General features: G+C 44.9%; 1 protein-coding gene across 1 annotated transcript in view; it reads right to left on the minus strand.

Annotated features, from left to right (window-relative positions):
- Nucleotides 1-14,275, minus strand: part of LOC106658778 (homeobox protein SIX3-like) — a 37,184-nt gene extending 22,909 nt beyond the window's left edge. The window contains exon 1 of the mRNA XM_023459991.1: nucleotides 13,623-14,275. Within this exon, the coding sequence (XP_023315759.1) occupies nucleotides 13,623-14,275 (653 nt within the window). The remainder of the gene's footprint in view (nucleotides 1-13,622) is intronic.
- Between the last annotated feature and the right edge of the window lie 11,439 nt (nucleotides 14,276-25,714).

Below are 25,714 nucleotides of genomic sequence, written 5' to 3' on the forward strand. Positions count from 1 at the left end.
ACTGCAGAGCATATATATACGCGTACACTCGCGGCTAACTTGCCCCCTGGTACAATATAACGCCGCTTTGACACTGATTTATCGGATAATGTTGCTCCGTTATGCGTTGCTGCTGCAGTGCCGACTATTCCGTCTCGTATTCGTACCCGTAATAGACTGGCCGCTCGCGCTATATTCAATAATGCGGCGATTTTTCTTCAAAGCCCACATCGCGCGGAAGCTTATATAAATTTAATTGTCTCGCCAGAAACAAATATAAATACTGCACAGGAAACAATAAACCTTATTGTTTTACCTTTTTTTAGGCCGACCAACGTATAACTGTATTTTGATTTGTGAGAACGAGCGGCGCAAGTGCGTCCTTTCGACTTACGTCTGCAGCGAAAATAGTGCGAAAAGTTCACTTCGACGATTGACTCACCTGAAACAAGCAAAAACGTAATTATTAAACCGACGGATTAGTTAAACCGGAACAAATGAGTCTGGAGCAATTAAAATACTGGATATATCAATTAAAGCGTTGAAGGATTTACGAGCGATTGGCCATTATTACATGCTTTCGGGAACAAGCCTGTACGCGTGTCCGTGCGCGTATACGAAGCCTCGCTAGACTTTCGTACAATCAATTTCCCCTCGGCGTACGGCGAGGACGACGTGAAAAATTTCGCGACGCTTAATGAGGTGTATATGTGCTGCTTCTGCCTTCCACTCGCATGCGTATAGCAACAAAAGGTGTGCCGCGCGCGCTCCCGTCATTTATTCTTTCTTTCTCTCTTTCGACTCCTCTCATTTATCTCGACACATCGGCGCGCACAGCTTCGTGAAGGACTAAACTTTGGGCTTTTGTTATCCTAGTTTTTGTTCTTCGACGTCGTGCGTGTGTAGCGATGCTTAGAGGGCTCCGTTCTGATTTTTGCGACGATGTGTAACATCATTAATATCTCGGGTGTATCTCGCGCGATTGTCTTTTTCTTCGAGCAATTTGTACAGAAGTCGATGAGGATAATGACGCGGGTGGATCAAGTACTCGCATCGTTCCTCGGTATTAATCAATGCATCGGGCTCTTTATTTGCAAGAGGTTGTAAGAGGTCGATAGATGAATCAGTCAGTGCGTAATGACGCGTTTGGCCAGATGCCTCGAAATATTCGAAGCTCGCGCGCGCATCGGGAGCTGGTCCGCGTTCGAGATAAACGATCCCGAGCATCGGTATATTAATCGCGCGTGCAAGAGCAACACGAGAGCATATCGAAAGAGCCGCTCGCTCGCAATAAGAAGTCAAAGTGTGCAATGGACGACGGCTAATGTATGCGCCGACAATCGCTCGCGTGAATCGAATGCCTCGGACTCGCAGCTCGGCAGCGGCAGCAGCAAAAAAATGACCAAGGTGCGAGAGAAACGAGATAGTTGCTGCTGCTGCCGAAGAGGAGAGAACGAGATTTACGACTTGTTCGGACGTATTATGTTCACTTTTGCCGCTGCTGCTCGTGCCACCGCCACCGTTGTTGCTGCATATGAGTGCACGCATCGTATGCGAGTATACATACTTATTTGGAACACCCCGAATCGATCTCCAACCATTACGATATTGCTGACCGAGCGCATTATCGGACGATTCGATTTATAGCTTTTTAATGGCTCGCGCCGCAACCGTCTTCTTTTGCAAGAGAGAAAGAGAAAAAGTAATGCGTAGGTGTCATTTGCGCGCGCTTGGCTCGTTTACAACCATGTTGCAGCACTTAACATAAGAGGCTACTGCCTCTTGGCCGAGCCTGCTAGGCATGTGTTTGCATCAATATCACCGATGTGTATTATATATAGGAAGAGGAAAAAAGGTAAAGAAAAAAAACAGAAGGAAGCAGAGATCGTTGCAGAGGCACGCGGATGATGCGATTGAAATTTTTGATATCCATTATACAAAAGCCATAGGCGCGTGCGAGAGGCTATCGTACCAAAGCTAAAAGAGAGAAAGAGAGAATAATTATTCGTAAAGGTGTTGCAAAGATGAAGCTCTGGCCTCGTTTTCATATAAAAGCCGAGCCGCGCCGAGCACTCTGGATCATCTCGGGACTCGAGTATGAAGCATCGATCGAGACATTAAATCTATTTAGCCGCGGCAGCTGAGTCGATTTTTGATTGACACGATCGCCGAGAGTCGAATTATTTTTACGTTTCTCAAGCAGATTGGCGTTAAACATTTCAGCTTTGTAAAAGTGATATTATATGGGCAATTTATGCGCTATAAAATATTTCAAAAGAAGAAGCACGCAGGATATTAGATCGCGCCGAGCAAGTCATCTCGCGCGCGACTGTATTATACGATCAATTTTCAGGTGCCGCTCGAATATGTTATTCGCTGTATGCGCAGCAGCGTCTGGCACGATCGTATAAAAAAGCCCCGCGGAGATAGTAGGAGCAAAAGTGTGTGTATGTGTACAGCAAACGAGCGATAAAAACAAAGAAAAGGTATCGGCGAACGCTGCCCTTTTTTTCTTTGCGGTCGAGCTGAAAAAGCGCAGCCGCGATGATACGATAGCTGCGGCGACGAGCGTGTAAAAAAAGTACGCGAGCGAGGATATGCTTGGCCGCGACTGACAAAATGAAGAGCAAAATCGCGTTGATTCGCACAATGGCCGAGAGGAGAGGGGCTGAACAGTTGGCGCCGCGCTCGATACACCGGAGTGAGAAAGGAATTCACTTTTTCGCGATACGACGTTTATTTGTGCTTGTCACGCAATCCTGAGGCGCGAGCGCGCGCGCCACGTTTAATCACTCTCGTACACGCGCGAGATGACTCTATCTCAATGATTGATCGACAATACGGCGCTCGATTAATTATTTATTCTTTTGCGACCTCGAGTGCGTGTGATGTTGATTTTGACTTTGAACGATCAGAGGGGGTAAAAATCATCGTTTGTAAAAGTCTGATCGTGTCAATGCAAAAAATTGATTGCTCCAAACTGTAAGATAATCATTTGTTAAACGATTTTTTTGCTCTCGATTAAGCGAAGCATTAGTCCGCCGAAGCAAAAACAAGCAACTAGTCAATTAATTTTCAGCAGTGAAATAATCAATAATTTTGGAAAAACACGTAACTGTTGGAACGACTGCAAGGTAAACTCGACGATTCGCGTGTCGTGAAATAATACTTTTAACGCGACGAGACTCTATACAGGGAGAAGAGGCGAGGGATTTACTTCGACGCTCGCAGGGCTTGAAAAAACAGGACCTTCACTGACACTTGTCCAAGTCTCAGGAGAGACTCGACTGTCAAGCGATGGAGCCGGGTGAGGAGAATCCAGCTTATAGGATGATATAATACTCGTCTCGTTCTTTTGTTTTGCGAGCGCTGCGAGGCTGACATATTTAGGCCCATCGATAGGTTTATTTTTTCGAATCTATATGAGATACGTCGTTCGTAAGAAAGTAGAAGTTCAACGACTCGTTAGTAGCACATCTTCGGATTTCGGTGACAAGACACACATCGGAAGTAATCATCCATTACTTGAAATTTGCTCAAATATAGTTAAAAAAAAAGAATTCATGCACACGGTCAGTTGCGCTATACAGGCGGACAATCGCGCGTTAACCAAAAGCGTCGAAATAAAAAGAGTGCATGGGCAGTGGCAGTGCGTACCCAACACACAGAGAAGAGAAAGAAAAACAATACTAAAATGTAACAAAATACGAGCAGCAACGCTCGCGCGTGCGTGTATAAAAATTTCGTCTATGTATATGGCTCAATGGAAACTTGATCTCGTAGACTTGTTATTTCACTGGCTCTGCTGCTGCTGCCGCTGCTGCCGCTGCTCATACTGTTGCATTGGCGGTGCGATGACGACGGAGACTATATAGCATCGCTGCGCAGAGCAAGTACAGAACGACAACGACGCCGAGGAAATCTATTTCCATTCCCAAACGCTTACTGCACTTGGGGAAAATCGGCGAGCTCTTTCGTTTCTCTTCAATCTGGCAGTCAATTGTTTCCAGCTAAACTGTTTGCCTTTCAGTGAGTGAGTGCAAGAGAGAAGGCGCGGCACCCTTTGCGCGCTCACGCTTGCGACGCAGTGAGAGAGAGAGAGAGAGAGAGTAGTGTTGCTCCGCTGTTTGCTCCGTTAAACGCTCGTCTGCGAAAAAGATCGAGTTCGTCTCTCGACAGGGCTGTTGCTGTTGCTTTGACTTCTCGTTTTCGAAGCGCGACTATACACACACACATACACAACGTCACACAAAGTAGTGCTACGGGATGATTCTCGCTCCTCCTCGGACCATTTGTGTGCCTCGTCTGGCTCTTTGATTTTTTTTCGCGCAACTCAATACTATACGGCAGCAGCAGCAACGAACGAAAAGCATTTAAATGCTAGCTACTATGGCTTTAATGCCCTTGCCAAGCTTGGCTTGCATGCGCCTTTTTATACACACATCTATATAGGCACACTTGTAGGTTCGTTTAGCTTCTCGCTCGCAGCTATCTTTTCTTCCCGAGCTGGAGCGAGGATCGAGCTGACAAGGCTTTTTTCAACGGATCAATCGTGAATAGAGCGATCCTCCGTCGAGTCTTCGGAAAAGAACACCAAGTGTAAATCGCATAACTATGATCTCATATACATAAGAGCCTGCGAGATATATATGCTGATGTATTCGAATGTTGCAAGTCAAGCTTCTGCGATAAAATCAATCTGCAAAATGGCGTGTTTTTAACTCGGACGCGCGAAAAAAAGGTTTAGTCTCCTTCATCGACGTCGTCGACGTTGTCGGTGTTGTCGGTGTTGTCGGCTTGCAACCATCTCTCCACCAGCTATGTCTGCGTAATATACTCGTATATATGTTTTAATATACGCGCTGGTGCGAAGGCTGAAATTAAGACGAAGTAAGCGAGCAACAACGGCAACAGCAGCATCGCTCAAACTTTTCAATTTCAGAACAATTAATCACTTTGCGTATATGCAAACACCTTCGGAGCTTATACATACGACTTTTTGCCGCGCACGCGCGCTACATCGAGCCTGGCAATTTTGTAACGGCTTTATTAGAAAACAATCGCGTACACAGTTTGCCTTTATGAATTATGTGCTAAATCACGCTTGGCTCGTTAGTTATATACCTGGATCATGTCAACATGCGACTTTGTTATATGCGTGCGTTTGTGCATACAGGTGGATCGACGAATCGCGCAACATCCCAGCTGAGCCGAGCAAGGGCTAATCTTGTGATTTCGTCCAGCGCAAAACGCAACACTTTTTTAATCCAACGAGATCATGACTGTATCGAATTTAATTTCAAGATCGACTCGGTGCCTTGATCCTTCTTGGGTCGAATTGATCGAATCGAATGTTCAGCGCTGCGATGTAACAGAGCATAACGTATATGCGTATAATTCAAATTTCCTGATTGCAACGATGGATACCAACTACCGTCCAAGTGAATCAATCAATTAAATATATTTTCATATTTAGCACACGTACATCTTTTAGTAGTTCCAAGACTCGATGGAACGATATTAGATATATCCGAAACTATCGATGCATCCGAAACAAGCTAAATTTTTCGCTCAACTGACCAAGAAGTTGTGCGCGGAGGCTTCGTGCGTATAAACATAGCATAAAAGAAGCGACCGAGCCGCGTCCTTTATTATGTAGCTTTGCTGGACCTCCAAGAGAGCTCTTTGAGCTCTTTTGCTTCGATAGCTATATTATAGCCCTCGAAGCAAAAAATTTCAAGAAACTCCGTGGAATATGTGTATCGAGCTTTCGATCTGATACACACGAGTATCCATTTCACGAGGACTAAATTATGATATAGCTTATCTTGATTTCAACCAAATAAGCCCAACTTTACTTTTTTACAATCAACTCATAGGTATTTCTTTTTAATTATTAATCGAGAAATTTGTTAATAATTTTGTCGAAGAAAATTAGAATGAACCGATGACCGTAACGATTGAATTTCACACGTGACAAGAAATCATTTGTTCTCTGGTTGCAGGTGATTTTTTACAATCAAAAAAAAAGATTAGAAAAAAGAGCAAGAAGCAGCGAGGTTTACAGATTATTCTCGAAGAAAGTAGCAGGAGAGGCTCGGCAGAAGCAGCAGCAGCGGCAGCAGCAGATCGCTAATTAAGCGTGAAACGAGCGTTTCGTATCGCAGGCAGTGTATGTATGCACAGGCGAGACATTCGATACACCCTCGTGGTCGCTAGCTCGATTGTCCGTAGCATGCGTAGTGGAAAAGGTACACTATATACACGGGCTGCTGCGGCCCAGGTAGAAACGTCGGCGTCGCTGGACAAGCTCGGCTGCGCACTCCTGTAATCGGATAGCCCGATGTGCGTCTTGCGGACGACTAGGCCGTCTCTTCTTCGACACAGAGAGCTGCGAGAGAGCTGCGAGAGGAGGCAGTCGTGCAATTCTATCTGGGCGCACAGGTGCCTCGCACATCGACACACCGACACAGCGACACATTGATGGCCAACAGGTCGCTCGGCTCAGGCCTATCGACGATATGACCCGATCAGCTAGTACTTTCGGCCTACCTTTTTTCCTCTTTTGGCCTTTGTCGAGCGAGTGCAGTTGTTGTTACGCTGCACTGCATGTACCTGCGGTAATTCATCGCCGATCGAGTCCTCCGCGACTGCGAGCAACGGAGTATCGCTTACCACTCGGCTGCAGCGCAAGTAGCAGCCCTTTTTTTCAAGAGACTCCTCGTAAATATAGCTGGGCGCGCTCCTCTTTTCAACGCCTCTTTCAGCCCGAGCTCTCCGTTTTCTTTTCTTTTTTTTTTCTTCCATCGGTGCGTAAAGCATTATATGCGAGCTGCTCTACGCTCTTGACGAATGAGAGCCGAGCATTGTGAACAGTCAAGGGCCCACGTTATTCACGCTCCTTCGCGGTGTCTTTTTTATTATATAAACTTGGTGTATATAATATCTATTATGAACGTATGGAGTATCCATACTCATGCACACACACACATTGTATATAAGTGCCCGGATAGGCAGCTTCCTCGTGCACTTATTCACCAACACGTATGCAGGACATACACTTCTCTCTCTACCAAGCTTGATCTTTTTTTTCCAAAGAAGTATATTAATCGTAGCGTCGCTATTGTGTGGCTGGCCTATTAGTTTGAATGTGGTGGCGTACATTTAAGGTGCAAATACCTTTCAAGCGATGCGGATACACTCATAGATACTTACGAGCTTTGGCCATTATGTGTATGCGGATTGGATGTGAGACTCGAGCCCTCGTGCTTTGTGGCCTACGCCTCATTTCTGTCTCATTATAACCCATTATACTCAGTTTGTCGAAAGAAAATCGATTTTTCTCACTCTGCTGTATCGACCTACCGATATACATGTATATTCAACGATAAACCGATCAAGTGTACGTCGCTCTTTCCATTACCGAATGAATTTCAAACGAGGTGAGAAATGACAGGTACAAAGAAGCTTCTTTTTACATCGCGACCTCGTTGACACCCGCTAGTTTTACGGGGAAACCGCACAAGTCATATATACTCGCTACGAAAATGGATATCAGTATACACGATCAAGGTATCGCTGTAATAATTTATTTTAATACCGACTGATTGCGAGTACGAGTTTTAGGACAAAAATACTTCGAGTTCGTCGATGGAAATCCAAAGACAGCTCATGCTCCTTTTCTTGCGTAAGTCAGGTAGCGAATGTATATGAAGCGTATCCTATGAAAGAGACTTGAAAATTGCGTAGGTTATTATATACGAGAGCTGGCTCGTTAATCCTGGTGTATATAAGCGATCATTAGAGAGCTAATATCGTCCCGAGAAGTGCTTATTTCGCACTCGGACGAGATCAGTGCGAGCAAAACTGAGAGCGAGAGAGAATAACGCGCGGCAATTATCGTCCAAGTAACGATCGATGATGCCGTGCAAGGGTATTAATATTTCCAGCAGAATAAAGGACCTTGTGTTTTGTCGTTGATTTTTTTTGCGACTTCGAGTACCTAACAACACATTAAGTATGCTCGTAAGTGTATGTGTATTGTGCACATACGGTAGCCGTTTGATCTTTAACACGCGACACCTGAATAATAAAGAATGTATGAAAATGTATTGAATGAGGTAGTTCATGTGTCGCGAGCAAGCGCGCGCGCGCGCTACCAAAAACGAGAAAAGAATAAGAATAAAAGAAGCACATATTTTTTGAGTGTTTTTTCGCTCTGGTCTTTTTGTCTAGCATCGTCGAGTGTGCTTGCTAAAGAATGCGAGCAGAGAGTCGAGATTTTTAATTCAATTTTAAGCAGAGTATTAGACAATTACGACCAAGAAGAAAGAAAATAACATCTAACTAGGCAAATATTTTTTTACTCAATTAACGGGCATCTTATGTCGCGCACTTTGTCAAATTAATTGGTAAAAGGTAGAATCGAGCAGCGCTCAAGCAGGAGTTAATCGAGAAGCGCGAGAACACCCGTGGCGAAACAGCGAAGCTGGCACAGGCTTATCAATTGCGCAAGCAGCGCGACAAGTGGCGACAGATGTTACTAGCATGTTCCTGCGACTCCAGCACTCGAATACAGCAGCGTAATACGGTGCCTAGTGAATAAGAAAGAAAAAAAATGAAAAAACACTCACGGGCTCGATACGTATTCCAATTAATGACACGACAAGATAGAATAACACGTAATTTTAACAGTAGCCGCGCGTTCGGAATTCGAGTAGGTTGGCAGGAGCAGACAAAAATAAGAAGGCTCTGTCAATCAAACGATGTGCTTCGAAGCCACTCAAATTAGTACGCTAAGCTCGAATAATAGAAAGCGAAGGAGATGACCATGATCGCCAGACCGGATATCGCATTAAATTTTGGCCAAGCAGCGACGAAAAGCCCATCATATCTTCGGGCTCTATAACTGTCTCTTTCTCTCTCTTTCTCGCGACTCTCGACGAGAAATCCTCACATTCTCAATATTCGGGCGCGAAGACGAGTTATTAAAAAAAAGTTGCGGTGCATCAACAAAAATACATCATAAATCACTTGGCTTCTGACAAATTATGTAAGAGACATCGGAATACGAGCGAACAACAAAAAAGGCCACTGCATATCAGTGGTTCGAATCAAAGCTGTGCGTGCGGAATTCGGACTGATTACGAGCAGCAGAGAAAAAAGGGAGTGAAAGAGAGAGAGAGAGAGATAGAAAGGAAGAGCGAGAGAAAGGGAGAAAGAAAGGAATAGAGAAGCCGCACGACTGAGGTAATCTCTCAAGCTGCAACGCGCATACGAGTATGCGTTCGGCCCGCAGGCCATATACTGCACACACAGGTGTCATGAGAGCCTCCGTTTAATGATGTCCAGGCCTCTCGAGCACGTATATTAATCATCGCATTGTCTTTGTTGTTCAACAGTCGGTGCAGCCCCTGCAATAATATCCTCTCGATTACTCGGGGCTACGGGTTAGCTCGCACACCGATGACACTCGCACTCGAGATCGCTTTTCCCAAAAGATTTCGTTGCGAGGCGGAAATTTCGCGGAAAAAGACGAGCGCGCGTCGAAAGGGTGGACAAATGCTTTTACTCCAGTGATACGTGGCCATAATGGTTATGTATACTTTACACAGAGACAAAGTGCACTGCATTTTTGCGGCGACACGATGTTTGTATATCCAGCTCTCGTGTCTCGAGAGTCCAAAAGAAACACGCTAGCCCAAGAAGGAGATAAAAGTTTTTCGCCCGTAGAAAAACACTTTTGCCCGGCCGATAACTGTAATTTCTGCCCTAACGCAAAAAAAAAGGACCTCGCTCGTATATATTCGAATCGTACACACTAGCTTTTGTTTCGATTGCGACGTTTACATTCTTGGCTTGGCTAAAAGACCTGCTACCGTTAAGCTGACAAGTATTTTTTTATTTTTATCTCGCTTCCTAGAGGTAATGTCGTGTCGAGTTCTATGTATGTACTTGCTTCTCTTGTGCGCGTCGAGTAATCTTGTAAATGTAACAAATAAAAAAAAAGCAGAAAAATAGAAAGCTAAGATTCAGATGAGATAATTATAATATCAGGATTTCGTGGCATTGCAGTGCCGATCGTTTAAGAATAACAAAAAGAAAACCGTATACATACAAGAGCAGTTTTTATTTTTTTTATAGCTAGGTATATTGTAAGCGATGGGCATTTAGCCGTACCTTTAAAAGGATCAGGGTATAGTTTGCGGCCACAGCGACAGCCAAATGATCATCGGTCTCGAGCGTTGAAAAAAAATTCGATATCCCGCACATCGAGGAAGCGCCTACAGCGGCAGAAGCAGCGGCAGCAGTAGCGTCAGGAATTCATTGGATGTATAAACGCAGAAGTATGAAAGGACGACTACTCGAGTTGCGCGATTTCCACGAAATTAAAAACTACTGGGTTAGCCTTTTGATGAAGACTACTGGGCTCGTGCTTGGGGCAGGGGTATACATGTCGCCGCATGCACTGAATGCACAGCCGGAGCCTCATTGGGTTCGGGTTTTATAGGTAGCTAGATCGAGTTCTAGGATAACGATACTTCGAAGGAAGGATCGAAATTACGATACTATTGAGTTGGTCGATTCTCTATTGCTGCATTATTTTCGTGCGCCTACTTATGTAGCGCTTGTATAGGCAGTGCAGGCTCAGTCCGAACGCCGTGAGACAAAATCGATCGCGACTTCTCGAGACAATTTTTCCATTCGCGATAGGAAAATTCGCCAGCAAGAACTTTCTCATCTCTCAACGGGAAAGTCTACATCCGCATTTACGTGCGCGTATTCGCTCTATATATATGCTACACAGTCGTTTGACTGGGCGTACTCGTATTATATATATGCGTATTACATTATATAGGCTGCGTGTGTGCGCAGTGTGTGTACGAGCGTGTATGTGTGTGTGTGCAGTCCGATCCGTCGGTGAGAGCAAGAGCCAAGAGATTGCTCGAGGGAGTCTGCGAGCATATTATATTGAATAACTCGCTCGCTGGACCGCGAAAATATACTCCGGCAGCAGGAGCAGCGGCAGTGGCGGCGCTCGGGCTTTCTATGTATGCTCTCTGGCTGTGAAAAGGAGCTGTGATGCGAAGACAGAGAGAGAGAGAGAGGCGCGCGCAGAGCATCCTCGGGGCAAATCTCCGTCCGCCTCTCGCTCGCACCCCTTTATCTCGTTCGAGCTTTTCGCGTATACAACACACACACACATACACACATAGATGCGCGGCTTGCTCGGAATTTCCCGTAGCTCCGTTCTTTGCTCTTGAGCTACTCGCAAATACGTATACATGTACGTACTAGCATACGTGCCTGTAACCTGCGAAGTTGGTCCGTGTGCGCGTAACTAATATCGAGTGGATTCTTTTGTTCACGAAAATATGATTTTTCCCCTCTGTTTTATACACCCACTCACTCATACGCACATCGTTTGTGTTTCTTTGTCTTCCTTTGTCATTGTTGCTATAGGAAAAATCTTTTGCGCCGCGGATTATCAACCAACTGAGCGAGTGCTACGTTTTTCAGCGAGCCAAAATCTCTTTTTTGCAAAGTTTGCATATTTGCCGGAGCAAACTCGCGTATACGCGCTAACAGTCGCACGATTGTCGGCCGTTATACGTATCGGGTTAAGAAACGAGTCACGCAAATCTTGATACGACCTTTCCATTGTGATTTTTACGCTTGTAAATCTTGCGTACGCGCACTTACTAATTTACATATGTGCGCGAGCACGCGCGCACCTTATTGAAAAATAATGCAGCGATAAATCGTTCAAGTGGAAAAGTGCTAATTTGCTCGTTCGATTGAAAGTCCTGCAGTGGGCACGAGCAGGGCAGAATTTGTCGCACGATAAAAGTCAGCCATATATCAATCTGCCGCTGCGTTTACATGCGTAGCGGTTACACAATGCCGTCGCTCGTTTCTCGCCACTGGACGTGGTAGACCACACCGTCTTGACAAGTAAATCATTACCGAGCGTACACAAACATCGATACACACACAATGTTTTCTCCAAACTCGACGTTTCGACCTCAAAGTTTCTTCTTATGATTCTCTTAATGCGACAAGCCTGGAAAGCCGGGGTTTTATTCGACCAAGCAATTTTAATCCGCGTGTAAACGTTCTGTCCTCTGCTCGGATACGCTTTTTATTTTCCTTCTTTGCTTTTTATTCTTTTTATGTTTCTGAATAATCAAGCGTTGGTCGGTTCAGCTCGCGAGCAACATACTTTCGAATATTTTAAAGATTATATTTGACGCTTTGCCGTGTTTCGGAACGAACAAACGAAAATAGACCAGGTTACGCTGAACGTAATATCATGTTTTACGCATGGCAAGCTGCAAGATACATTTTTAATGGCATAGCAAGAGCGGAGATACGATAAAGAAAGGATGTAGATTGCAGACTGGCATAAAGCGCGCACACACATAGGTACTCGCGCAGACAGAACCTATAGAGCACGAGGCGAAAGTACGATTTGAAAGGCGTAATTTGAAAATCGACGACAACGAGCTAGACTCGGCTCGACCCTCCGACGGACTGCACGACGTCAACGAAGGCAAAATGAAATTACGCGACCCTCTCTTTCTCTGTGTATTCGCGACGAGCAGCAGCGGGAGCCAGCGGCCCGAGCACTGCCACTATTATGACAGAGGGGACGCAGAGAAAGAGCGAGAAAGAGAGACATAAGCAAGCGACGCATGCATATATAAATGCTATACACATCGAGCCTCGCCAGCCACAGCCCACAAAAGACTTTATGCCGCAAGGACAACGATTTAACGTGCCCAACGTCATAAACGTTATGTCGTTTGCTCGCTCATAGAAGGTATTTGGCCGACGGGCTGCTGCGCGCCCGCTCGTCGTCGATGAAGCTGCTTCTAGGCTAATCGTTTCGCGATTAACTTCAATTAAAGCTCAGCTGCTTCGCGCAAGCTCGCACGCGCAAGCGACCGAGTATACGATGACAAACTCCAATTTAAAGAGCTTCTCAGCCAATTTTGTCCTGGGCTGCGAACAGGAGGATAAAAAAAAGGCTGCGAGCTCGTGACCGAAGGGCCATTTAATTTTCATCGAGTGCACCCGTATTACGCGTGAGCGAGCGGCTGGCACGCGGTGCGATGCTCGAGTGGCCGTCGGCAGCGCGTCCCAGCTCCTTCTGCGCTCGAGAGCTTTCACGCGTCGAGGAACACAAGTAGACTCGAGTGTGTCTACGTTATGTACGACTTGACTTTTACTCTGACTTTTTATTTTGTTTCCCCCGTGTGTTATGCCTCGAGCTTTCGGTCGCGCTCAAACTTTGGCATGGCCAGAGCCTTCGACACATGTCCGGAGGCAGATCAAGCAGTGACTTTTCGGAAAGAGAAACGTAGAGAGAAAGAGAGAGAAAGAGAGCGAAGAATGCAATAAGTAGCGTTTAGCTGCGAGGAATCAGATTCTTTAGAGGCGAATTTAGATAATCTACGCAGTTGAGCGGCTCTTTAAATACCCACCACCGTTGAACATAGATATCATAGATGGGTATTGGACTAATCCTCGAGGAAACGAGAACGATACAAGTCTTAATCCGTGCACGGTTCGATTGGCTTTCGAAAAAAGGAGTCGAGAGGCAAATATAGGCAAAGAAGTGCAGTTAAAAGACTACTGACCTGTTCTTGGCAGCGGCTGCTCGGTCCCTTTGGCGTCTGTTCTTGAACCAGTTGCCAACTTGCGTGGGCGTCAGTCCGGTCGCGTTGGCCAACTCGCGCTTTTTGCCCGGATTCGGATAGGGGTCTTGCAGGTACCACTCGCGCAGCAGCGACCTCGTGCGCTCCTTGAAGCAGTGCGTCTTCTGCTCGCCGTCCCAAATGGTCCGGGGCAGGGGGTACTTCTTGCGCACGCGGTATTTGTCGACGGGCCCGAGAGGCCTACCCCTGAGCTTCTCCGCCTCCTGGTAGTGGGCCTCGAGCCACATGGCCTGCAGCTTGCCGTGCGAGTCCTTGGTGAACTTGTGGTGCTCGAGGATGGTGTAGAGCTCGCGATAGTTGCCCGAGTGGAAGGCGACGATGGCCCGGGCCCTGAGCACGGCCTCGCTGCCGTTGAGCTCGCGCACATTCGGATGGGCCACGGGCAGGCTCCAGAGGAAGCGGGCCAGCCGCTCGATGTCACCGGACTCCTCGAGGGTCTCGCAGACCGTCGCCACCTGGCCCACCGTGAACGACAGGGTCGGCAGAGCGAAGACGGGCGACGGCACTATGGGCCCGTTGCTGCCCGGCGGGGCTGGCCCGCCACCCGCTGAAGCTGCGGGCGCCACCGCTGACATCGACCACCTTACCCGCGCACTCGGGCGCCCCGCTCGGCTGCTGCTGCTGCGGCTAACGATTCGCCTTCGCGGCCCGTTCTCGACGTTCTCGGCTGCCGCGACTCGGGGATGCAATCGCGATCGAGCTGCCTACCGAGGAGAGGCTCCGACAGCTGTGCGGCTTATGGCTTCGATGACAACGACCTATGCGATGCCAACAGTTTTCCAGCATATCACAAAACAACTGAACGATCACTTTGTGTCTTGGTGCAAATTTTTCTACGTAATGATAGCATATAACAAGAGACGCGCTGCACTTTCACTGCAAAAACACTATAGACGTCGAGCTGTCGCGTCAACCAACGCTTTGACGTTTAATAAAACAGTATAGTACGAAGGTAGGTAGGTAGTAGTAGTGTGCACTGCAGCAGAAGAAGCAGAGAAGCAGAGAGCAAAATCCGCAGCGACCCTGCTCCGATCGGATCGAATGGCAAACTAGTTTGGCTGGCGTCTGGCCGGCATCGCTCGCAGAGCCGGCCCTCTCCATGTCGTTCCCCTCCGCGAGCGATCGGCGCGAGCGCGCGCGCAGCCACGATGGCGGGGCTAGGCTGGCGAGCCGTCGGCTGGGCCGTTCGCTCCCCGCTGCAGCCGAGTGGCCACGCCCTTACCCCTCAAGCGCGACGATTGGCCCGATCCACTGGTCGTTGCCATGGGTTACCCGTCGACTGGCTGCGTGCCTCCGCGCTACTCTGCCTAGCCGCACCGGGGCTATATCCTCTCGCTTACTGCATATAACCCCACCGCACGCCAGCGAACTTTGCCAGCGTAAATACCGGCAGCGAGCTCACCAGCCAGCATGATATAGCTATATCTCTGTACGCGTATAACTTCCAGCTCGTCTTCTCCGCTGCCTCTTTCTCGCGATATGCCGCCGAGCACTACCTACACTACTCCCTCGCGTCTACGTGGATGTATATACGTGCGCGCATGATATGCAGTGCTGCACCTACACAGACTCGGCGCGCCGATATACGCGTGCTGCCAGCGAGAAATCGCACAAAGAGTGGGAGTGTATGCGAGGGTAACGCGATCTCTCGCTCATGGACTGCGCGTTGAGTTAGCAAAGCACTGACTCTCTCTTTCTCTCTCTCTCTCTAGTTCTATACAGCTCTGTATAAGACGTATAGCTCGTCGGGCATGTATATGCGTATTATAGCTGCAGCTACCGACGCCCAGCGAGCTCATTGGCAAAGCCTATTCTTTATAAATATAGACTCGCCACTTTCTTACACGGGCCTCGAGTTTTACCTCTCAACACGTTCGCTCCAATATTTACTATGTTATTTTTGCTCGACTCCATTTTATACCTACAAAATATGTATTTAAGAGTGTATCTTTTTGGAAGAGTCAAAACAGCTCGGCTACTCGCTACACTGTGTAAATGAAGAAATATCTATTTTCGAGTATCAATTGGAACTTCAACTTTGCTAAAAGTCGTAGCATTTTGAAAATTCTCGAATCATAAATCGCATTCAAAAGCGTATAATTTTTTATGCAGCTTCCGGAGTGATAGCATGACAGAAGGAGAACTGAATGAAAACGTATTTATTTCGAACTTATGTCTCGAGCTCGATGACCGCCAAATCTTTCATCTTCTCTTGGATCGAAATTAGCAATAACGAAATGTTATAGTTGCCGAACCATTAGATTAGCTGTATATACAAGCGGGGAGTATTTGCCAAGTACAAGCTGAAGGTCAAAAAACGTGTCGTACGTTAAGAGCTACGATTTGCAACGAGTTACGCACAGTCCGATGCGACTCCTGTGTAGCATACGAGAAGAGCGAGCTTTAAATGTGTGGAGTTGCAGGCTGTAGAGGTGCAGTGTGCCGACGGCGCGCGCAGGCAAGGCCTATACCATGCGAATTGCCGCCACCGCCGCCACTGCTCCCTACCTATACAGTATACATGTATAAATGTATAGCGTCGAGCCACCGCAGCTGCCAGCTCCGTATTTTATCGAACCGTTTTTCGCAGAGCTCGCCCGAGTACGGTTATCCTCTGTAGCTCGCTCCTATATGTGTCCTGACTCTTGAAGCAAAACAGTCGACTTTACTTGGCTTCGTACCGCATGCATCTTCGCGAGTCCTTTCTTTCCGTTTATATATGTATCGGTTCGATCGGATTATGGTCACGTATTAGCGATCTGCTGCTGAGCGCAAATATAATGCTCCAAGTACACACATTTATTGTACTTTGATGATTCTCTGAATGGAACAAATTCTTTCATAAACTCACAAATACGCAAACAAGAAATTAAAAATACCTTTCAATTTATTTTTAATTAATGTCATACGTGCATAAAAACGATGCATTATAATTTAATATTAATATTATTAATTAAAAAAAAAACTCGAGTTTACAGCTTTGCTACAGTAATATTGGTTTGGTTTCAATTTAAACGAAAAATTTCTGCGAGATATACATTGGTGAAAATATAGCTGGTGAAAAAGCTGCGAAAATTGTCAGAATAATGTCCTCAATACGATGCGTATATTTATACCTGAATTCGTACCCTCGACAAATGAAACTACACCTACATATCCGGAAACTATACATGGAGTTATATTTTACGTTTGTCATCGCAACGCAAACCACTATCTGCACTAACACACGCAAAACGCATCGATGTACGCGCCGTTCCTGAAGTGGTGTATCGATTTTCTAGCTAGCCCGCTCTGTGGTGTACACATGCACGAGCTCGTAGCTCTATGAGGTGTATATACACTCCCACGCACCTGTAAACATACATATAGCTGATACCGTTTCGAAATATTGACGACCCAAGTTTGAAAACTCAAACGAGATACTGTTTGCCTTGATTTCTCTTTTACTTAATCATAAAGTCTGAAGAGCATTTACGTACCCGCACAACATGAAGATGAACATTTCTAAACACGCATCCATTGAGATCACTTGAGTAAATATCAAGCACTTGGGGCGCTTGACACCATTGCGAAGATCGATGCCCTTTTTTGCAAACGGCTTTGTAAATTATATAGGAATTTCAAATGAATATTAATGGATTTTTAATTTAAAGGCTTAAATATAAGTTATGGCTAAATTCTTATAAAATGATTATAAAGCAGGCTATAAAAACTTATTTATTGAAGAGGAGTCTTTTTAATAATTTAACTAATAATTTTTGTAAAAAAACTACCTACATATTGATTTATGTAGCAAGACGAGGACATTTCTCCGCCGTTACATTGAACTTGATTCGGGTTAAAAAAAAGTTACCATTATAAAGTGCAGTACGCATTGAGATGAGCAAGCCGTTTATACATTTTCATATAGTTTATATGATGAAGTTTAGTTTGCATTTTTTATATTGATGTTTGATACTCATCAAAGAAAGTACTTTTTTGTTGTTGTTATGATTTTCCACTTACGCATCAAGGCTTTCGGACGTTATAACATGGATTATTTACCACTGATGAATAGCAATCAGACTTTTTTAGTCAGGTTGCCATTGAAAAAAAGGATAATAATACGCTGAGAAGAAAAAGCCTATGTAGATGTAGACCGCAAGCCACAGTAGCGGCAGTATAGCCAGTATACATGTAAGTATCGAGTGAATCAGTGAGTTGGTGAAGAAGAGAAGGAATAAGGTTGAAAGCCGCGCAGCAGAGTAGAGAATTTATACGTGTAAAGAGGATAATTATCCTTGAGCAATTTTTTTTTCTTCTGATATATTATATGTACAGGTCGAGAATGCGTGACTGCTACGAACACACGAAATGTATAGTCGTCAAATAGGTAGAGAACATAATGTATAATATACCGCAGTACGAGCGAAGCTGACGCGCTAAGTATTCGTCCATGTTGAAGGGTGCGAAAAGTAGAGAGAGAGAGAACGAGAGAGGCAGGGCTGCGATCGCTATTGTCCTTGTATATTCCAAGCGACAAGCGAGAGCGAGAGAGAGAGACCCCCTGCTCATAACACTCGCCTCTCTCGCTCTCATTGGCGTATCACACGCGCTGGATAATCCTCTGCGCGTCGCACCTAAACACATATAAAATCACACATGGGCTGCAGCCAACACTTTGGGCTAGGACGGCAACTCGGGCGACGATCGTATGTGGGACCCTATCAAAGCTGCCGAGATTTCCAGCTCGGGCTCCAACGGCATACACAATGCCGAACACGTATGTATAACTCGATGCGCTCGATAACATGGCGGGCTCGTTGCCGCTATTATTATTTAGCAGCTCCGCTTTGGCAATGAGCTAACCAGCTCACGCTAGCATCTACAATATTATGTTATACTACTGCTCATTGGCAATAGCTGAAATCGGCTTGTCGCTACCTATATTCAGTTTAAGCATCGATACGCACGCATGTATAGCAAATGTTTCATGGGGCATGTATGTATACATTATTATGCCGCGATTGTCGTTGCGAGGAAAAAAGTAATTCGCACGGATGTGTGCATACGAGCCTTTTCGTCAAGCCGTTCGGGAGCTTAGCGCGCCTGTATTTGCTCGTTTGGCTCGTTCGCCTCGCAGCGGGAAAAACCGTGTATTATATAAACTAATTAGCTTTGCTCGAGCGAAAATATCCTGGACAATAAGTAGCGCAGTAATAACTCGGGCGCTCATTTTTTTTTTTCTTCAAGTATTTCAACTGTTGTAGGTTCGAATCGGTCGTCGAGCTTTCACGCGTTGCCGATGGCTAAAATAAAACAATATGTTTTAAGCGAAACGACGCGCGAGCTTGTGAAAACATGCCAGACACAAGTGTAAAAGGGATAGCCGTGTGATTGAAAATCGGAAACTTCCGCAGCCAACGTTCGAGTTTCCGAAGATAAACAAACGGTATTTTCGTATAGCGACGTACGGCACAAGCGTCTGACTTTTTCGTGCACGCGCCGGAGGAACGATAATGCCGACGATTACAAGTGACGCCGTTCATCTGGTCGTGAGACTCGCTGCGCATTATACATGCAAGCCGTAAGAGAAGTGTGCGATGCATCGCGCGGCCGGCGGCCATCGCTCGCTCAACTTTGCAGCTTACACGTGCACCGACACATACGCACAACTACTGTATCGTTGACCTATACGTATCCGCGAGAGACGTTATTTGCAGAGATCGTGACTTTACATCGGTGAACTGGTCGCGAGCGGCTCCGACTCCGAGACGCAGTTGCTATATATATACACGCCTACCTATACGAGTGCCTGCGTGTATTTACACTGTATGGCGCCGCTGAGATTTGTTTGTTTTACATAAATAATATTAGGTGGCGAGCTTTGAGAAAAGCCATTAATATACATGCCGATGTGTGCAGCATCGTTGCCAGCAGCGGCTAATACATGTAACGCTAGTCAACTACCTCTATTTACATCGGCTATGTATGAGGCCAGCTCATAATGAGATCGCTATTATAATACACACACATACATGTAGTTACGCACGCGTATAAATACACGAGTTAAATATGTTTGACCGGCCGAGCTATCTCGTTCCGAAGTATTAAAACATGATTCGGAATTGTGTAAAGTGTGGACGCGTTAATGATGCCGCCACGGCTGCTGCTGCTGCTGCTACCGATCCTATCGGATATTCAAGTGTGTTTTCTTACTCGTCGCTCATTTCTCTCCCATAATATACTACGCGCATACTACATCAATCATCATCAGTTTTTCAGCCCAGTCGCGCTCGCGACTCTGCCGACTCTCGGACCGAACGGCCTGACAAATTTATTTTATAAATTTACGGCTCGTGCTCGATTCGCCACACATATTTCAGGCGTCCTCCGACAATTCCGGTTCATCCTCCGACCCCCCTTGCAAATTGCTCTGCGCTTTACGTAAATAAATTATACGACGTTTCGTGCCCCGGTGACTGCGTATATATTCGCGATTTAATTTTTAAAAAATATCCCAATCTATTGTATCCACCAGCGGCGCAGCCATTGTAGCCGATGGCTTGAAAAATTCATGCGCGATAAAGCACGAACATATCGTTCAAGTACGTAAAAGCTGGCGAATTTTCACGCAATTTGCAGCTCTGGACAATGTGACACGTTTACATCGAGCGCCGCTATTACGCATTGAAACTTTGTTCCGCTTGCCGACGCTCCGAGGTAGAGATGAAACTTTTTTTTTATATACTCAACTCGTCCCATGTTTTCCGAATGTTTTTCTAATTTTTTGAAGCCCTTTTGTGGCATCGATTACGCTTGCTCTACCCAGGCGAGAGAAGCTCAAAGTGTGGATAAATATTGTATCCGTTACAATACTTAAGGCGCGATGCGGTAATTTTATCTGTGAGCCGGAACATTTCCCGGAAACGAGCGTGTAGAAATAATTATGCGTGCAGTGCGCGCAGACAAATGTGGAAAAATATCAGAGGTTGTATCTCAAAGCGAAGTAGGTGAGTAAAAAGCTCAGAGAAGTGCTATTTGTTCGTCTATGTACGAGCCCAAGACGATCGGGTTACCACGAAAATCGATGCTTCTGACGAGTACTTCCCTCCACTGGCGCCACCCGATGAGACATTTTTTATGCAATAATTATCCGTTCACGGTGTATAGTCACACTGGTGTATGTGTGCCTGTGTGCTTATGAGATGTACACTCTTGCCGCCAGCGATGCTGCTCGCGACGCCGAGAATAGAGATGAGACGCCAAGTAGAGTATATTATTTGGACGACTTGTAAGACTTTTTAAACTATATTTATACGCTCGATGTTAATATTTGCTTTACCAGACGTTCTCGACTTTAGATGCCGAGTGTATCCGTTCGAATGTCTTGTATGTATTAAAAGTATCGAAAGTCGGACAGTTTTGAAGGCTTATACACATATACGCGTCACCGTGAGTTGCTGCTTGGTTATGCAAACTAATGTATACAATACATCACTTTTTATGTGCAAACCGCAAATGTGCATAAAAGCGGCCTTACGGAGCATCGCAATTTTTGTGTTGATTGCCATCGCAAGGCAAATAGTGAAAAAAATAAAAGAGAATCTGCAACAACGAGAATCGATTCAAATTTACAAATTGACTTTAAAATCCATCGTTATAGGGTCTAATCAGGTCAGCCATTATTTATTTGCCCTAATAGTCAAATGAGGATCCAATCGTAACAAACGAAAGGTACAGGTCAGATAAAAAGCGCTTCTAAATATATATGTACATAAACAAAAGAGAAAGAAACAAAAAGTATCTTCCAAGGACTTGACTCTATGCGAAAATAGATCTCAATTGTCTGTCCACCTTCACGACATTTATATTCGCAAGCAATACATAATCGACGTAAGGTACACAATATGACGATGATTGCCGTGAAGAGACGATTCAAAGCTATACTTTCACCTCTCCCTTGTTCGGATGTATTTTTCATTGAACATCTGCGTATTGATCGAGTCGCGCGACAATACGTAATAATTTAATAGCGGTCTAAGTAAACACCCGAATGAATTACCCGTTCGGTAGAGATTTGTGGTTGCGAGTGACAGGTTAGTTCCCAGCCTCGAAGATTGAGAGTCAAAATTAAAGTGACACCGATTTAATGGAGAAAAAAGTAAAGATTATGAACGATGATGATCAATTAGTGCCGCTTAAACACACCCAACGCATATTAGTTTCAAAAGTCACGACGTTTCTTGGATTTTCATATGCCAACATACGTATCTCGTGACTCAAGTGCTTGAGCACGCTGACAGCTTACTTAATAATGAAAAACCTCGTGGCCAGATCTTTGATACACGATTTTTCCCGTTACTTCCTACTGCTTTGCAATTTTAATCCTCACAGTGACATCCTCACAGATTTTTCGAAAGGTGAGTCATTTTCATGAAAATTCGTACTTGAATGCTTGTGCTTGGCAGTATCGAACTCTAAACTAAATCCGGAACTACATTTCCATAATATGCTTTCGATATTTATCTCACTTTCTAAAGCATATGAGAGGCCTATAATACTCACAACCGCTACCGTCTTCCACCTCTATGTAAAGCGCAGATCGAAATTTGGATTTTTTTCCTTGTGCTCGGCTCTAACGTACATAAATACAATATATTTATCTAAGTGCGAAGAGGATAGTCTTAGTATGCGTACATGCGTACTTTAATCAAGATTTTAACAGATTCGTAATCGCCACTGGGCCTGAACAGAGCAGTAACTTAAATCCCGGATACGTGCGGCATTCATACGCAAAACATCTGTCAAACTTGGATCGTTGTTGAAATTCAGTATGCATCTGTATGCGTTAACACGATAAGATCTAAACCACAGAGATAAACGAGACAAGGAAAAACGTGTGAAAGTGCAGCAGCCACGGATTATTTGCATATGCCTCGAGCCCGCACCACAATCAAAGAGTAATTTTGTACTTACCTATAAGTAAACTTTAAAAATATACTTGCCTTGCCAATGCGTGTCATTTTTAAAACAGATCGCTTACGCTTCGATGATGAACAATCGTACTGTAAAATATAAGTTCACGACAAATATACCTAGTCAAAAGAATGAAATATTTCCAAATTCCGCTGCTCAATTGCTTTCGGAAGAAGGGATAAACGATCTTCGATGTAACAAACGCATTACCTTTAAAAGTACTCCCCACAGCTGTTGATGCATACCCAAAGGGTTCTTTGACCAATTGAAAATGATGTAAGCGTTTCTTTCAGAGATTTTTCGCGAAAAAATGCGATCGCATTCCACGTGTATTATATCACACTTTCCCCTCTGTTCTAGTCGTTGTATACATGCGAATGTAACTATGTATATCTACAATATACACATTCCACCTGGCCAGTTAGGTTGACCATCGTTGCCAAATGCGTACGTATAATAATAGTGAAAAAAGCCGAGGTGTTCGAGTAGTCTTGCGAGCTTGGCCCTGCGAGTCTTTGGCCAAGAGAATACCCCGCTCGACAAAAGCAAGAGGAGAGAAAGAGAGAGAGAGAGAGAAATCATCTGGTGACAATGATCGGATATTGTAAGCTGCTCATGAACTAGATCTATTATGATTTTGCGGACCCCCATTGTTACTTCACACCTATGCGCGCAGCTACGCTCTCAGCAGACGTGCGCGTGTACTGTCCATCATCGGACCTTTTTTGTAAATTTCGAGCAAAAATATATTGGAGTGTGGCTTGTAGCGGGATCATCTCCGCCCTTAGCGGCTTAAATACGTATCCAGGCGATATGATTATGTCAAAGTTCGATCTCAATTCGTTATTTACTGTTACAAAGCTGCAGTGCTAAAGATGATCTTCATATGTAGGAGGTGAACAATTTTAAGCAATTATTATTTATACGTCGAAAATTGTCGCTATTTCTCAGATTATAGTCAGCTGTGCGAGAAAAAAATTCTAGACACGGTTATCGAAGCGCTGCCAAAACGTCCTCTAATTTCAGCACACAAAACTATCCGGCACACGCGTACAAGCACAAACACAATGTGCAGGTAGAGCTATTATACGATGTATCCATTTTTCACAAACATTCCGACGGGAAGAGATCCTTTTAATCTCGTGCATTGTCAACGATTTGTCACCGAAGTGGGCGCGAGTGAGCTGCGTAGACTCGAGCATTGTTTTTTAAATGATTCGTAGCTTTGAGGTTTTAGTTTAAGAAATATTACTCACGCTACTTCAAAAGTGTTGAGAAAAGCCTCGGTGAACAATACCAGAAAATTTTGGTTTTACAGATGCTAAAAGACGGTGAGTCATATTTATAATCTAAATAAAAATATTTATCACTGAAGCTAGTTTGAAACGATGTCAGCACGTCGTATTTTCAACTTTGATGAATAATTATAGACCTTATAAATTGACAGTGCATGTGTATAGCATAATAATCAATGAATATAGGCGTTTTCTCACGTTTCCACTCTTACATTGCATTAAGCATTGCATAACGCACGTGATCGGGAGACTGAAATACTCTCATGAAACGAATATAGACCCGAGTATTTTTTTAAACGTTAAATTGAGTTTTCTCCAGGTTATACTAATGGTTTTCAAAATTTCAAGATGAATGATTTTTCTCCGTCTGTGCCAACGATTAAAATATTCAGCTACGGCAAAGCTTTTCCAACTTGGGATTCAAATGCGATTACATCGTATGTTCATATATGGAGTAGTGAAAACTATATAACATATATTTTATATATTATAGGGGCTGTGTTACATTAAACAAAAAAGAAAGAGAAAGATAGAGAGAGAGAGAAAACAAATCCATAAGCGGGTAATCTTTTTACGTAGCGAGTAGAGATGCTATCAGTCTAGCTATATACGTATTTATGGAGCGCAGCTAGAGGATTACGCACGAACGCATCAGCGCGCACGCGATGAACTTACAATATATACATTATATCATTACCGAGTAGAGGCGATGCTTTGCGCTCGATGCCCGACGCTCGACGCGCATATACCTACAAGATATAGCTTCTATTTTTTACCAAGTGTCGAGGGCACGCGCGTACATAACGTAACGCCCGTCCCCCTTTCCCCGAGCTGCAGCTCTCCCTTGCGTAGCATCTATGCTTTTTGCACAAATGAACGTTGCTTCGACTTTGTAATGGTTGCGCTCTGCAACGGACGAGATGTTTTTTCCTTTTGCTTCGGAATCACTCGAAACTGGCTGATTTTTTCGACGACTGCGTGTGCTCATTGATTCATGCGTTATGCGTACGATGCCAAAATAAAGGGGTCCTCGCCTTTTCTTCCATTTGTTATGTACGAATAGATCCATAGCAAATTTAATACGAAGGAGTGTGTCTGTCGTCGAACCGCGATCGTACAAGGACGCGATACGCGACGCGAAACGAACGAGATGAGCTTCGTAACACGATATATTTTCGAGACTTCGACGAAATTCAGATAGAACACAAGGTCCTGCGCTGACGGTCGCCGAGTACATTTGAAAAAAGTCGCCCGCTCGCTCGAATGTGCGGCTGGGCGCGAGCCCCGGAGCCCGTGCACGCGCGGCGAAGACCAAAAGAGAGCGAAATATAATAGACGGACACACGCGCGCGGGCCCATCTCGCGATCATCGACGACGTGCAGCGTAGCGAGTATTATTTTTCTCGATCGAATAATATGCAGACGCAAGCCGTGAAATAAATACAGCCAAGCAGGCGCGCTGACACAATATGCCAAGATGCCTTACCGAATCGTCCTCGTCGCCTATATATGTGTAACGCGCTCCAAGAGGAGCGAGTTACACGTACAATATAATATACCCTGGATTTTGCTCTTCTTGTCTACCTCACTGCTGCGTTAGTTTGTCGAAAAAAGAAGCTGGGCGAAATATTTGCTCGTGTTACGCGCTGCGCGTGGATATTTAATATATATGGATCGATCGAGATACTCGAGCTATAGTATTCTGTCCAAAAGATGCACTTGCTGCGATATGAGAAATCTTTTACAAAACCTTTGTTGTCA

Source organism: Trichogramma pretiosum, unplaced genomic scaffold (assembly GCF_000599845.2).
Source record: "Trichogramma pretiosum strain Unisexual culture from Peru unplaced genomic scaffold, Tpre_2.0 scaffold10, whole genome shotgun sequence".
Classification (NCBI taxonomy): Eukaryota; Metazoa; Arthropoda; class Insecta; order Hymenoptera; family Trichogrammatidae; genus Trichogramma; species Trichogramma pretiosum.